The sequence below is a fragment of the Malania oleifera genome, chromosome 13, assembly GCF_029873635.1.
Source record: "Malania oleifera isolate guangnan ecotype guangnan chromosome 13, ASM2987363v1, whole genome shotgun sequence".
Taxonomy (NCBI): domain Eukaryota; kingdom Viridiplantae; phylum Streptophyta; class Magnoliopsida; order Santalales; family Ximeniaceae; genus Malania; species Malania oleifera.
The window spans coordinates 29,061,791-29,073,922 of record NC_080429.1 but is presented as its reverse complement, the minus strand read 5'-3'; the positions used below and the strand labels follow the sequence as shown (position 1 = coordinate 29,073,922).

Sequence of the window (12,132 nt, the reverse complement as noted above, 5' to 3'; positions counted from 1 at the left end):
TTAGCATGCAAAACTAATCTCGTAATTGGCTTCGGAATGGCCCCACCTTTCCTTTTCGACTATCTTGAAGCTGGTTTCAACAATTTAATGGGTAAATTACATCATGGAGTTGGAAATTAATTTTGAGCTTGAAATAATTTTATGATGAAAATTGAATGGGCAGCCAACATTGCACAATCATCCAGTAAAACTCACGGGAATGTTCTCTAGAGGGTCAGCAATGCATCATACACAACTTTTACTATCATGAAACGCTAAAGAATTTCATGACTTGGCATTGAATTCAAAGAATCAATAGAGAAAATGAGGAAATCCTAGTTGACAAGAAAACCATTTATTATTGATTACAGCAGAAGAGTTGAAAGATCATTGTAATTTAATGTGAGGGCACAAGCCATCGGGTATTTGGGGATGGAAAAGGGGATGTGGGGAAAGAGAATGGTCTCAAGATATGAACTGTCTACTGTTAATATATTGCGTACAAGGCACAAAGAAAAGTGTCGCAAAACAAGCCCATTTTAGGAGTCTCTGTGTGTTCTAAACACCCGAAGCCAACTCGAACGTATGTTGATCATGAAGCTAAAGCTATAAAAGGTCAGTATACACCTAGAAGGCCATGTTGAAAATATTGAAGCATGTCCAGTGCTCCGGCCATGAGTCAAAAATCAAGTAGGTGCAGACATGAGCTTGAAGAAGCATCGACCACAGCAACTTGATGCATACTGATATCTCTCCTGCAGTTGGGATCTTGATTCCCCAAATCCTGCACCAAATTTGACTACGTCTTAGATGAGTCGAAATGCTTCCACACCCAACAAGAAAGTGAGGGGGGGCTCGCAAGACAAATGAACCAACCTGAAAATATGATGCACAGCATTGCTCCTATAAAGTGAGATGATTGATAACCACGTTTACATGATATACTCGTGCCTCACAGTCCGATCATGGCAGAAGAAGGGTAAAACCTCATAAGGAAGCTCGAGAGGGACCAGATGCAGATGACTCCAAGGAATTGAAGGACATTCAAAAGAGTACCCAGAGAGCTGTTTATCGCCAAATTATGGGATGTCATTTCAGCTCCTCTCACTGTGAATGACAAGGCTGTGACCAGTTGGGCAGCCCTGTTCAGTTGGTGTAATCTATAAACCTGAAAATTTTCAACAACTGCCTCTTTAATTTTACTTTTCCCCACCTTTGATATGAAATGAGAATCTCAAACATAGGTCTTATAACTTGCATAAACATTAAAAATTATTAAAAAGAGAAAAAACCAAGTATTCTCAACTACCCACACAAACAGAAATGCAGCCACAAAGTTAGTCGGAATAAGTCATTACAGTCCTTACTTGGAAGATAATGGGGATAACAGGCCAAGAAGGTGACTTCAGGTGTCTTGCATACTGCTCAAATGCAAACTGCACAACGATGCCAACCAGGTATGGGGCAAGAGTTGCAGAAGCTGCAGGGCCTGTCCATGGCCATACAAAACCCATTGTAACCATGGGAATTATTAGACTAAGTGCCAAAGTAGCAACAGAAGAAATTCGGAATGCCAATTGTGGGGTGGTTCTGTCAACATTTGAGAAAGAAAGTGGCTCAATAGGCCTTCGTAAACAGTCTATAAGCAGAAGAAAAACAGCAACCCCACAATAGAAAAGAGCCTCTGTGAAGAACAATATGAGGAAATCTGCAGAAAGAGAACAAAAGATGGTTAAGAGAATGAATTCTCCATTTCTTGGTGTCAAAGCAAAATAGGATGTGGCACTAAAAGTGTAATACCACCACCCCTGCTAGATAATAAAGAACGTGAGTTTTCCCCTTCTCTTTTTAGCTGTTGATTTATTTATCTAATTTTTGTGAGGTAGGGTGGGGTGCCCAGGGAGGAAGGAAAAGAAGAAACAATAAGCAAACAATAGAACACCATTTGATCCACCGAGTCCTAAACAATAAACATCTTGAGTGATATTTTAGAAGAGCTCAGTGTAGCCCTAAATAAATATCTAATTAGTACTATCCTTCAGTAATGCTTGCTGGTCAAAATTCTTTGGTATATATTGTTTCCCCTCCCTCATTTTAACCAAGTCCACTAGTATCAATTCTCTTTTCACAGCTCTGCCCAGCTCTTTATACTGGTCATTTGAAGCCATGAAAATTAAATAAATAAAGAAGAATGACCAGGAAATCCAATCAAATGAACACACCTTGATCTAAGCCACTCTCCTACAATGTCCTTTCAGTAAAGAACTTGAATTTATTTTCACCTGTTTGTTTGATTGCTTGTTTATTTACTTATCTATTCATGCTTATCATAAAAATAAACCAACTCTCTGCAGTGCACCACTATCTCCCCCCTAACAAAGTGCTTTCACTTGGGCATTTATGTTTACAGAAAAACAAGGCTTTTAAAAAACAGTAACACTGCAGTTTGCACCAAAATAAGAAATTATCTTTACCTGTTAAAAGAGAGTCCTCAAATATACTGGAGAGTATTCTGCGCAAATAAAGTGAGGGAAAAATGAAGGAGGCTACAAGAACAACAGGACCAACAAACCATAGGAGGTTGCTTTGATTCCTTTGTGGACCAGATAAGAGAAGCTCATCCTCTTTTTTGTAATGAGGATTGTAAAAAGAGATTAAACCTGGTTTTCCAGCAGTATTCCCAAAAAGGTAATGCGAACGGCTTACAGGGGAGTGATTTTCAGCTTTAGGATGGTGCTTTTCTTGCTCCAAATCATCTGAGCTTATGTCGCTGTATGACAGCTGATCTTCAGAAGTCGCAAAGAGAATAAATTGCCTTTTTGGAGGTCTCCCCTTCAACATCATCGTTTCACATATAAACTGGGATGATTTAACTGCTTGTGATAACATAAGTAAATAGTTAAAATTTAAAGAAAAATAGTATCACAATTTTCCAGAGTGTCTGATCTCAGACAACTTTTTGATAAGTACTTTTTCGAATAACTACTTTTACAAAAAAAAAAAGTACTTTTCTATTAATCATCCCAATTGATCCCATGGATTTTGCATGTGATGGTAGACTATTGTTGGATGAGATTTGTCCCAAAAAAGAAAAAAAAAAATGGATTACACTTTTTACCCTTCTAAATGCACTAGGAACCACTTATAGAAAAGTACTTTTCTGAAAAAAGTACTTATCTGAAAATAAAAATACTTATCTAAAAGTAACCTGACATTACTTAATATAAATACTTCTTCAAATAAGTACTGTTTTCAAAAAAATTTACATTTTCAGAAAAAAATTATTTTCCTTTAAAAAAAAGTGGTTTAGAAAAGTACTTTTTGAAATAAGTACTTATTTAAGTGTACATCAAACACTACTTATTAATATAAGTACTTATAAAAAGTACTTTTAAAAAAAAAAAAAAAAACCTTATTTTTTAAGACATTCCAAACAGAGACTTAGTTAATATGAAAGCCAAGTCCTGAATCATTCAAGTTAACTAATTCACCATATCCAATGCTTTAGAAGGCCTAATTGAGGCTCGCTCTCAAGACAAGGCATCCCTAAAATGCCCTAAGGCTCAATCTAATATACCAAATCCCAAAAAAGTTAACGCATTACACCTGAAACTTGTGCATTTGTCGAAGAGGCCTGCCTTTTATGCCTTTTTAGTTGAGGACTACACGTTTAAGCTGTGTGATTCCCAAGTTAGATTTGGCTAGAAAATTTGAACTCCATGTTTATATAAAAATAATGTCATTATATCAATTGATTTCAAAAACTCTTGAACGACCTTTGCAATATAATTTAGAGTTGTGTATTAGATCTTGAAAATAATTTGAACTTCGTAATGCTATAACTATCTCTTGTTATGGTTTACATAATAAATTCAAGTTAGACATTTTCAAATGATCAATATGTAGTTTGCAAATTATATTTGATTATTTTTTACATTATATTTGTGATTTTATTAATTTTTCTTAATTTTATTTATTTTAAAAATATATGTAATTCATTTCCATATATTTATCTAAAAATAAAATTCTCAAAAGGTTTATGCCCCAACGACTTAAGGCTTACACCTCGCCTTTTAAGGGTTCAAATGCGTCACTTTATTCCTTCACCTTTTAAAACTTTGCACAATACCAATATGAACAAGTTAAATCAAAGGTGAAACCAGTCAACTTCAGCTTATGGGCATCCATCATTCACATCAGACTTGCCAAGTCCTTTAGAGAAAAATCAAATTTTGGGTTTTAAATTGCAATACGAACTAAATTGTAAACTCTAAAAAGTATCTAACAAGTAAAAAAATTACCTTTCACATTTCTCTGCTGCTGCAATTCCCATTGCTTGCATTCATACGATCCATATGGTAAGCCCAGCTGGACATTAAAGCATGGGATTACAAGGAGAATAATAGTATGGCTTTTCTTGTAGGTAAACCTCTTAACATTCTTGATTGTAAAATGGAAAGAGCAAGCAATCAAATGGGAAGATCTCTTCCAGTGAAAATAAATCAAGTGCCAGCATAATTAAAGACATATTACTTTCAATAAAAGGCAAGCCTGAAGAATGCAAATAGAAACACAAAATATGGTTATACAAAGTTAAGCATAAATCGTAATGGTATACTAATGAATATAATAGAAAACGGCAGAATCAGGCCTAGCAGGGCTAGTCCAATACAAATACACATATATTCATTAATGAACATGGGTACTAATAATAGGTGTAGCAAAAGAATGAAAGTCGTGCAGTTGAATGGATTTAAAAATCTTTTAAATTAAAATAAGATAAGATGAAAGGCAAGAAAATGAATTCTATCATTTGCAGCTATAGGCAATGTCAAGCCAAATATAAAATCCAATATTTTTACAAAATCTGCTCACCATTCTTTATGATGATGTGGTCTCAAAGGTCATCCTAAAATTCGGGTAAAAATAAGAGTGCAATGCATTGATGGAATCTACTGCTAAATTCCTAATTCATGATTACTGATTAGAAAGGATGAAAGAGGCTTTGACCAAAGATTAATTGTTGAGACAACACCACGACTCCAGCTAATAAATGAATATTTCAACTTATTTTCAGCAATATGGTTCACCAAATCATACTCTCTGTCTGCAAGATCAACTCACTCTAATATTCTCAGCATCATTTCCTACAACTATCCCAGAGTTGAATTCCAAACTAGCCCCACACAAACAATGAAGATGCTTGCAGATCTAAGATAAATTAGGAATTACACACATTGACACTTGTACAAGAGAAGGAATCCAGCTACACAAGGCTCCCACTTATAATAGATTCTGGAAAGGTGAACGGAGGCAACCTTACTCCCAAATTTTGGAGAAAATGATTCCCCAAGTTGAACAAGCCACTGGAACAGCTGCTCATTCACCTTCCACAAACAGCACAATAAGTGAGCACTTTGTGCAATGTACCAATGGTAGTTTATTAAATAGGAAAAGAATTCAAAACAATATAAGAAAGGAGGAAGACATCATGTACCCATATTAACCCCATGGATAGTCAATAAGATAATATATGGTTAAATGGAGTTAGTATGGACAAAAAAGTGCATCAGAAGGATAGACACTTGAAGCAAGTTTCAAAAGAATTTCTATTGCACAAATTTCTAGAAATAATTTTGCGAGTCCACCAGTGATTGAAGTTCTCACATGCAACTCTATACAATGAATGCCCACCTTGAAACTCACTTCTCTGTTCATTCTTTTTAGACAGCAAAATCATCTAGAGTTTCCAATTAAAAATAAAAATATGCTGTCCACTTGGTTAATAAAACTATTTGTCACCACAATGCTTTCTCATAGGTTCAGAGAAAAGTCCTAACACAAAGTCAAAAACTTGTATTCTTTTGAAATGACTAAAAAGAACTGTATCTTTCTACCAGTGATTAAAGATCAGTATTCACATGCAACTTGTTATAAGAAATGTCCTCAAGAAAAACTATCTAGGCAACACCAATTCATAAAGTAGCCAATTCATTCCCACATCCCCTAAAAACAAAAAAAACAAAAAGAGGCCGCCTACTTGGTCAATAAAGAGATTATCCACCAGATATTTTCTTTACAAGGTTTATAACATTGAGCTTAGATGTGAAAAAAAAAAAAAGGCCGTACCCAGTGCACAAGGCTCCCACTTTGAGTGGGGTCTGGGAGAGGTGGATGTTGGCAAGCCTTACCCCCATTTTTGGAGAGGCTGCTCCCAAGTCTCGAACCCGAGACCACCCGTACCGAGGTGAAGGCACTTGCCATCGCACCAAGGCACGACCTCTATTGAGCTTAGATGAAATATCCAGAAAATAAAAACACAAGATAATGACAAAGCATCAAATAGTTCAATTATCAAAAGATCGACCTCATTTCATGTAAACAGTAGGACCTATCAACAAACTTCAAGATAAATTGCAAGCTTTTCAAACCATCAAAATGCAAGACTAGCAATTCTAAGAAAATATAGGTACTCACAGCTCATGATCATAAACATGCTAATGCTATGCAAAATCAGTTTAGGAATTTTGAAGAAAACAATGTAAAAATTAAAAACAAATGCGGTCCAATTCAAAGGCATTATCACTGACAACAAAAACTCCAATAGACCAAAGGCCCTGACTATAAGAAACAAAGAAACTACAGATTTTCCGTGAGAATTAGGCGTATGATCAAACAAGCAGGAGCATCTAAATAGTCTTCACTCAAAAAGGCAGCAAGTTCAATATTTTTGACAAACTACAACATCAAATTTAGCAAAATCAAATAGGCAAAGGGGGACAAGAAAGATGGAGAAAAAAACATCCGACACACCACGTAAGATACCTTATAGCTATTGAAACCCTGCTACGGGTCGAGACATAGGAAGATCGGGGAGTCCGAGTAGACGACCAGAGAGGAGAGTTGGCTCGGGCAGGAGGCTACGAGCAGACGACCAGAAGGGAGATTACAAGACTCAAGCCAAAGGGGGGGAGTCCAAGCAGACTAAGGAGCTCAGACGAACAAATCGGCTCTTTAGCTAAGACGAACAGACGACTCTTCAGCTGGGACGAATGGACGGCTCTTCAACTCGGATGAACGGGCGACTCTTGAGCTGGGACGAACGGACGGCTCTTCACAAAGGAGTTGTTCTTCGCTAAGGAGCTCGGATCTTTGTACGTGGACTGAGCAAGCTGAGGCGCTTCGCAGGGGGACTCAAACAGAAGATGTCGAGCAGCTTGAGGGGCTCGGGCGAGAGGTCTCTTTGCAAGACGAGCTCTTCGTGGGCCGGGTCATCGTGGGCCAAGAGCGTTAATCACGCGGAAGTGGGGCTGGGCACTGGGTCGAAATCTCTTGAGTCTTCAGCATCAATTTTACTGCTTTATTGTTGTCTTAGTGTAAATGGGCCAAATGGAGGCCAAGTGTAGTAGAGCCTATGGGGCATTCCAAAGTAGTTAGTTACAAGTTGTTATGTATAAAGCTGGGGGGATAGCAGAAATAGGGGGTCAGCTAGAAAAATGGGAATCTGTTTGTTTCTTTGTTTCTTTGGAGAGTGGCTCTCTCGAACCAGCCAACTTGTAGCTTCATTTCCATTTTTATTGCATTCAGTAAATCTCCATTCAATCATTCATTTCATTCATTCCATTTCCTATTGAAATTCATCCAATCATACAGCTCACACTAACAGATTCATTACAATTGGTATCAGAGCCAAGTTCCTGTGACCATGGGTGAGGGAACTCGCATAAACCAGATTTTCAGGTCCATTACCGCACATCAGATCACTATTACTCAACAATTGGAAGCTCTTTTCGGGAGTGGGAAGCGGCTTGGCAAGCAAAAGATCAACCAAGAAAGCCCAGGAGGGACATCTGGCAATGATTTCAAACATCAACACTATGAGGGCTACGATTGGGAGCAACACAATACAGAGAGAGCAAACCCCTTGGCTCCAGCTGCAGCAGACTTGGATATGTCGACCAAAAAGGTGACTGATATGGGTGGACCTAATGGTAAGAGAAATTTGCATCAACAAAAATCCAGTTGCAGTCCCAGACTTACTCACCTGATCAAGAAGGGATTGAGTCTATCCAATCCAGCAAGAAAGTGTCTAGATCCAGTGTCTCTGTGCACGCACAACATGACAAGAGCTCCTCCTCCTCCTCCTCCGAGAAGGCTACAGAAAATTAATTTTTACAACAAAGATTTATTCCTTCAAGCAAACTACAAATTTGTTGTGTTCAACCCGAGAGACTATACACCTGAATCGATGGATCCAGACAATATGTTGTGGTGGGATGATGATACTCCATCTCAAGCAGATTGGATTCGTCACTATGTGGAGCAGCAGGAAGAGGATGAATCAGAAATGTGGAAGGATAATGCAATCAATGTGGGTTCTGACAAGCAGGCTATTTCCGTGGCTGAGAGAGTTGCTCATGAGCGCTGTGAACCTTCACCTGGTTTGGATGGTTCTCTCGTTGGTTATCAAGTTCATCTTGATAGTGCAAGGAATGAGAAAACGAAGCTTCTATTCTGCACAACAGGCATTCTTCTGAGGAAAATTGCAACTGACAACAACTTGCCTAGTGTTACTTATGTCATTGTTGATGAAGTGCATGAGCGGTCTCTTTTGGGTGATTCTTTGCTTATTATTTTGAAGAATTTGGCTGAGAAACAATCTATTGATGGCACTTAGAAGTTGAAAGTTATCCTTATGTCGGCAACAGTTGATTCAAACTTATTTTCAAGATATTTTGGTCATTGCCCAATTGTTACTGCTCAAGGCCGAACACATCCTATTACAACAAACTTCCTGGAGGATACATATCAAAGCCTCAACTACCATCTTGCTTCAGATTCTCTAGCATCTATACCAAAGGCGTCATTCATGAAAGCAAAGCTTCCAAAAGGTCCTATGAGCCACCAAAGGGGGAAGAAAAATCTCATCTTATCTGCTTGGGGTGACGAATCTCTGCTCTCTGACAATTATATTAATCCATACTATATTCCTGAGAATTATCAATCATTCAGCGAGCAAACTTGTCTTAATTTGAAAAGATTGAATGAAGGTGTGATTGATTATGATCTTCTTGAAGGCTTGGTTTGCCATGTTGATGAAACTGATGCCAAAGGTGCCATACTCATATTTTTTCCTAGAGTCTCGGAAATTTATGTGTTGCTTGATAGACTGCTTGCTACATATCAATTTGGTGGGGCATCTTTTGATTGGATTCTTCCTTTACCGTCATCCATAGCTACTGCAGATCAGGAAAAAATGTTTCTACAGCCCCCTTATGACATACAAAAGGTTATAATTGCAACTAATATTGCATAGACTAGCATAACAATGGATGAGATGGGTTTTATCTCCTCAAATCTCACTTATAATAACCCCATGGGTCTCTCTACACACAGGCTGGCATGCTTGAGAAAATTCCTAACGTGCTATCAGGGATGAAGGAGAATGGATTCTCTCCCAATAACTGTAGCTACAGAATTTGCAGTAACTTGTATGGGACAATATCTGATATTGAGAACATGTAGAAGCTTCTAGAAGAAATGAAGAGTGAACATTACATCTCCATGGACTGGAGCACTTCCACCATGGTGGCTAATTTCTACATTAAAGTAGGTATCAATGTGAAAACAATTGCAGCCTTGAAGAAAGCTAAGGATGAAGAAGAGAAGGTGGCTTCGTTGTTATTTGAGATCTGGTTCGAAGAAGTCAGAGCAAGGGAAGTTTTGAAGAGAGCTTCTGTTGAAGTTGCTGAGAGACAAGAGAAGGAGGATGCGTGGAAGTGGTATCATAAGTGGAAGGAGAAGTTTCCTCACCTTGTGGGAAAGGTGCTCAAAAGGGGAGGGTATTGCTACGGGTCGAGACAGAGGAAGGTCGGGGAGTCCGAGCAGACGACCAGAGAGGAGAAGTGACTCGGACAGGAGGCTACGAGCAAGCAACCAGAAGGGAGATTACAAGACTCAACCCAAGGGGGGGAGTCCGAGCAGACTAAGGGGCTCGGACAAACAGATCGGCTCTTCAGCTAGGACGAACGGATGGCTCTTCATCTCGGACGAACAGGCGACTCTTTAGCTGGGACGAACGGACGGCTCTTCACAAAGGAGCTGTTCTTCACTAAGGAGCTTAGATCTTTGTACGTGGACTGAGCAGGCTAAGGCGCTTCGTAGGGGGGCTCGAATAGAAGATGTCGAGCAGCTTGAGGGGGTCGGGCGGGACGTCTCTTCGCAAAACGAGCTCTTCGTGGGCCAGGTCATCGTGGGCCAAGAGCGTTAATCACGCGGAAGCGGGGCTGGGCATTGGGTCGAAGTCTCTTGAGTTTTCAACATCAATTTTACTGCTTTATTGTTGTCTTAGTGTAAATGGGCCAAATGGAGGCCAAGTGTAGTAGAGCCCATGGGGCATTCCAAAGTAGTTAGTTACAAGTTATGTATAAAGCTGGGGGACCAGCGGAAATAGGGGGTCAGCTAGAAAATTGGGAATCTGTTTGTTTCTTTGTTTCTTTGGAGAGTGGCTCTCTCGAACCAGCCAACCTGTAGCTTCATTTCCATTTTTATTGCATTCAGTAAATCTCCATTCAATCATTCATTCCATTCATTCCATTTCCTGTTGAAATTCATCCAATCATACAGCTCACACTAGCAGATTCATTACAAACCCTAACACACAATCTTGTAAAATGACACAACAACGTTTCCAATACTTCAGGAAAAACAGAGAGAATATTTTCTAAGAAACCAAACACAGCATTAGAAACTCACCTGCGAACTTTTCCAACTTGTCCTGCGACGGTACGGAGAAGAAAGAGATGTGGGCACGCAAGACAATGAAGAGGATCCTATTTTCAGAGCCATTTCTGGAGGCAATCAGCGAAATCTATTATGGACTCAACCACTGCATCTTGATGGATTCTAAAGCAAACCCATTTGATAGGAAGCAAATTAAAAGATACCCATATGGAAAATTTTTCGAGAAAAAGAGGGAAACAGTGGGAAATAGGGAATTTCTAAGAGATGGGATTGAAAGTTGGCTGCTTCTGTCTCTGTTTTTTATTGCGTGCGCTCAAGACGGCGAATTCTTTTGTACAATCCTTCCTCTGTCGTCGGTTTCTATGACTCTTGTCTTTATTCGTTTCTTCTTTTTCAGTCTTATGTCTTCCTCACACAATTTCACTTCGCTAATCGCTATTTATCTTTCTCTGTTTCGGGGCCAGCCCAACAGTCAACACCCTTCTTAAAAACTAGTTTTACAAATTAGCTTTAAATTCTTAAAATTATTATTTATAATTTAAATTTTGTACTTGGATGAATCATTAAACTTACTTTTGATTTTAAAAAAAAATATTGAATAGAAAATTTGAGAATTTATTTAGAATGAAAAATAATGCTTCATGAAAAATATCATCAATTTCTATAATAGAATACGTAATTTTATTAGTTTAAAAATGTTAAATATTAAAAGTATTATTCAAAAATTTTGAATGTTCACCTTTAAGTTAATTGTGCGTTGAAATTAATTGTATATAAGTTACTATTTTAATTATATGCCACACATATTTGATAAAGATGAACAAAAAAAAAGTTAAATTCATAAATAGATAAACATCAACATTTAATTCTGATAATTTCTCACTTAAAAAAAAAAAAAACTTATATGGAATCAAAACTAAAAACACATTTGTGAATTAAATTTCATCAAAGGATAAAAATTTTAACCATACACATCAGATAGTGTTTGAGAGCATGAATTTTGGATCTTAGGTTTGGATTTTTAGTAGATTTGAACATATTTTAATACAATTTTACATTAGACTTTTATTTAAATCCAAATCTAACGATCCTAAACATAGCGTCAGAGTTCTTAACAATGATACAAGTTTGTTTATAATTGTAAAAATGGCGTTAAGCATATTGAGGTTCTTTTTGTTAATCATATTAATAAACTATTCTAATTTGCTAATGTCAATTTTCGATCTATGTTTTTTTAACAAAACAATAAATTATTAAACTACCCTTATTTTACAATATTTCGATTAAGAAATAAACTAATTGTGCTTCAAAGAACATCAATTAAATAAATAGTAAAAGAATTACTATTGCAATTTTTAAAAAAAATTAAGCTTCTAGTTGAACTTTAACCCCCTATTAAAATTAATATAT

General features: G+C 37.5%; 1 protein-coding gene across 2 annotated transcripts; it reads right to left on the bottom strand.

The window, feature by feature from the left end:
- Positions 1-318: 318 nt before the first annotated feature.
- Positions 319-11,145, bottom strand: LOC131146741 (uncharacterized). 2 transcript variants are annotated; one of them, XR_009134449.1, is made up of 6 exons: positions 10,735-11,145; positions 4,281-4,347; positions 2,454-2,852; positions 1,347-1,687; positions 856-1,147; positions 319-763 (listed from the first exon to the last, which is right to left on the bottom strand). XR_009134449.1 is itself a non-coding variant. In XM_058096508.1 (5 exons), exons 1-5 carry the CDS (start codon positions 10,825-10,827, stop codon positions 932-934), a joined length of 1,116 nt encoding a protein of 371 aa, XP_057952491.1. In that variant the 5' UTR covers positions 10,828-11,134; the 3' UTR covers positions 319-931. The 2 variants fall into 2 exon arrangements, 1 of the variants encoding a protein (XP_057952491.1); XM_058096508.1 differs by having other exon boundaries at positions 319-1,147; positions 10,735-11,134.
- Positions 11,146-12,132: the final 987 nt, after the last annotated feature.

Bases quoted from the DNA above. Each gene is read 5' to 3' on its own strand.
- LOC131146741 (XM_058096508.1), bottom strand. From the start codon at position 10,827: ATGGCTCTGAAAATAGGATCCTCTTCATTGTCTTGCGTGCCCACATCT. The intron at 4,348-10,734 runs GTGAGTTTCTAA...TTTAATGTCCAG, and splicing joins CAAGTTGGAAAAGTTCGCAG to CTGGGCTTACCATATGGATC. The intron at 1,148-1,346 runs GTAAGGACTGTA...GAAAATTTTCAG, and splicing joins TTATCCCCATTATCTTCCAA to GTTTATAGATTACACCAACT.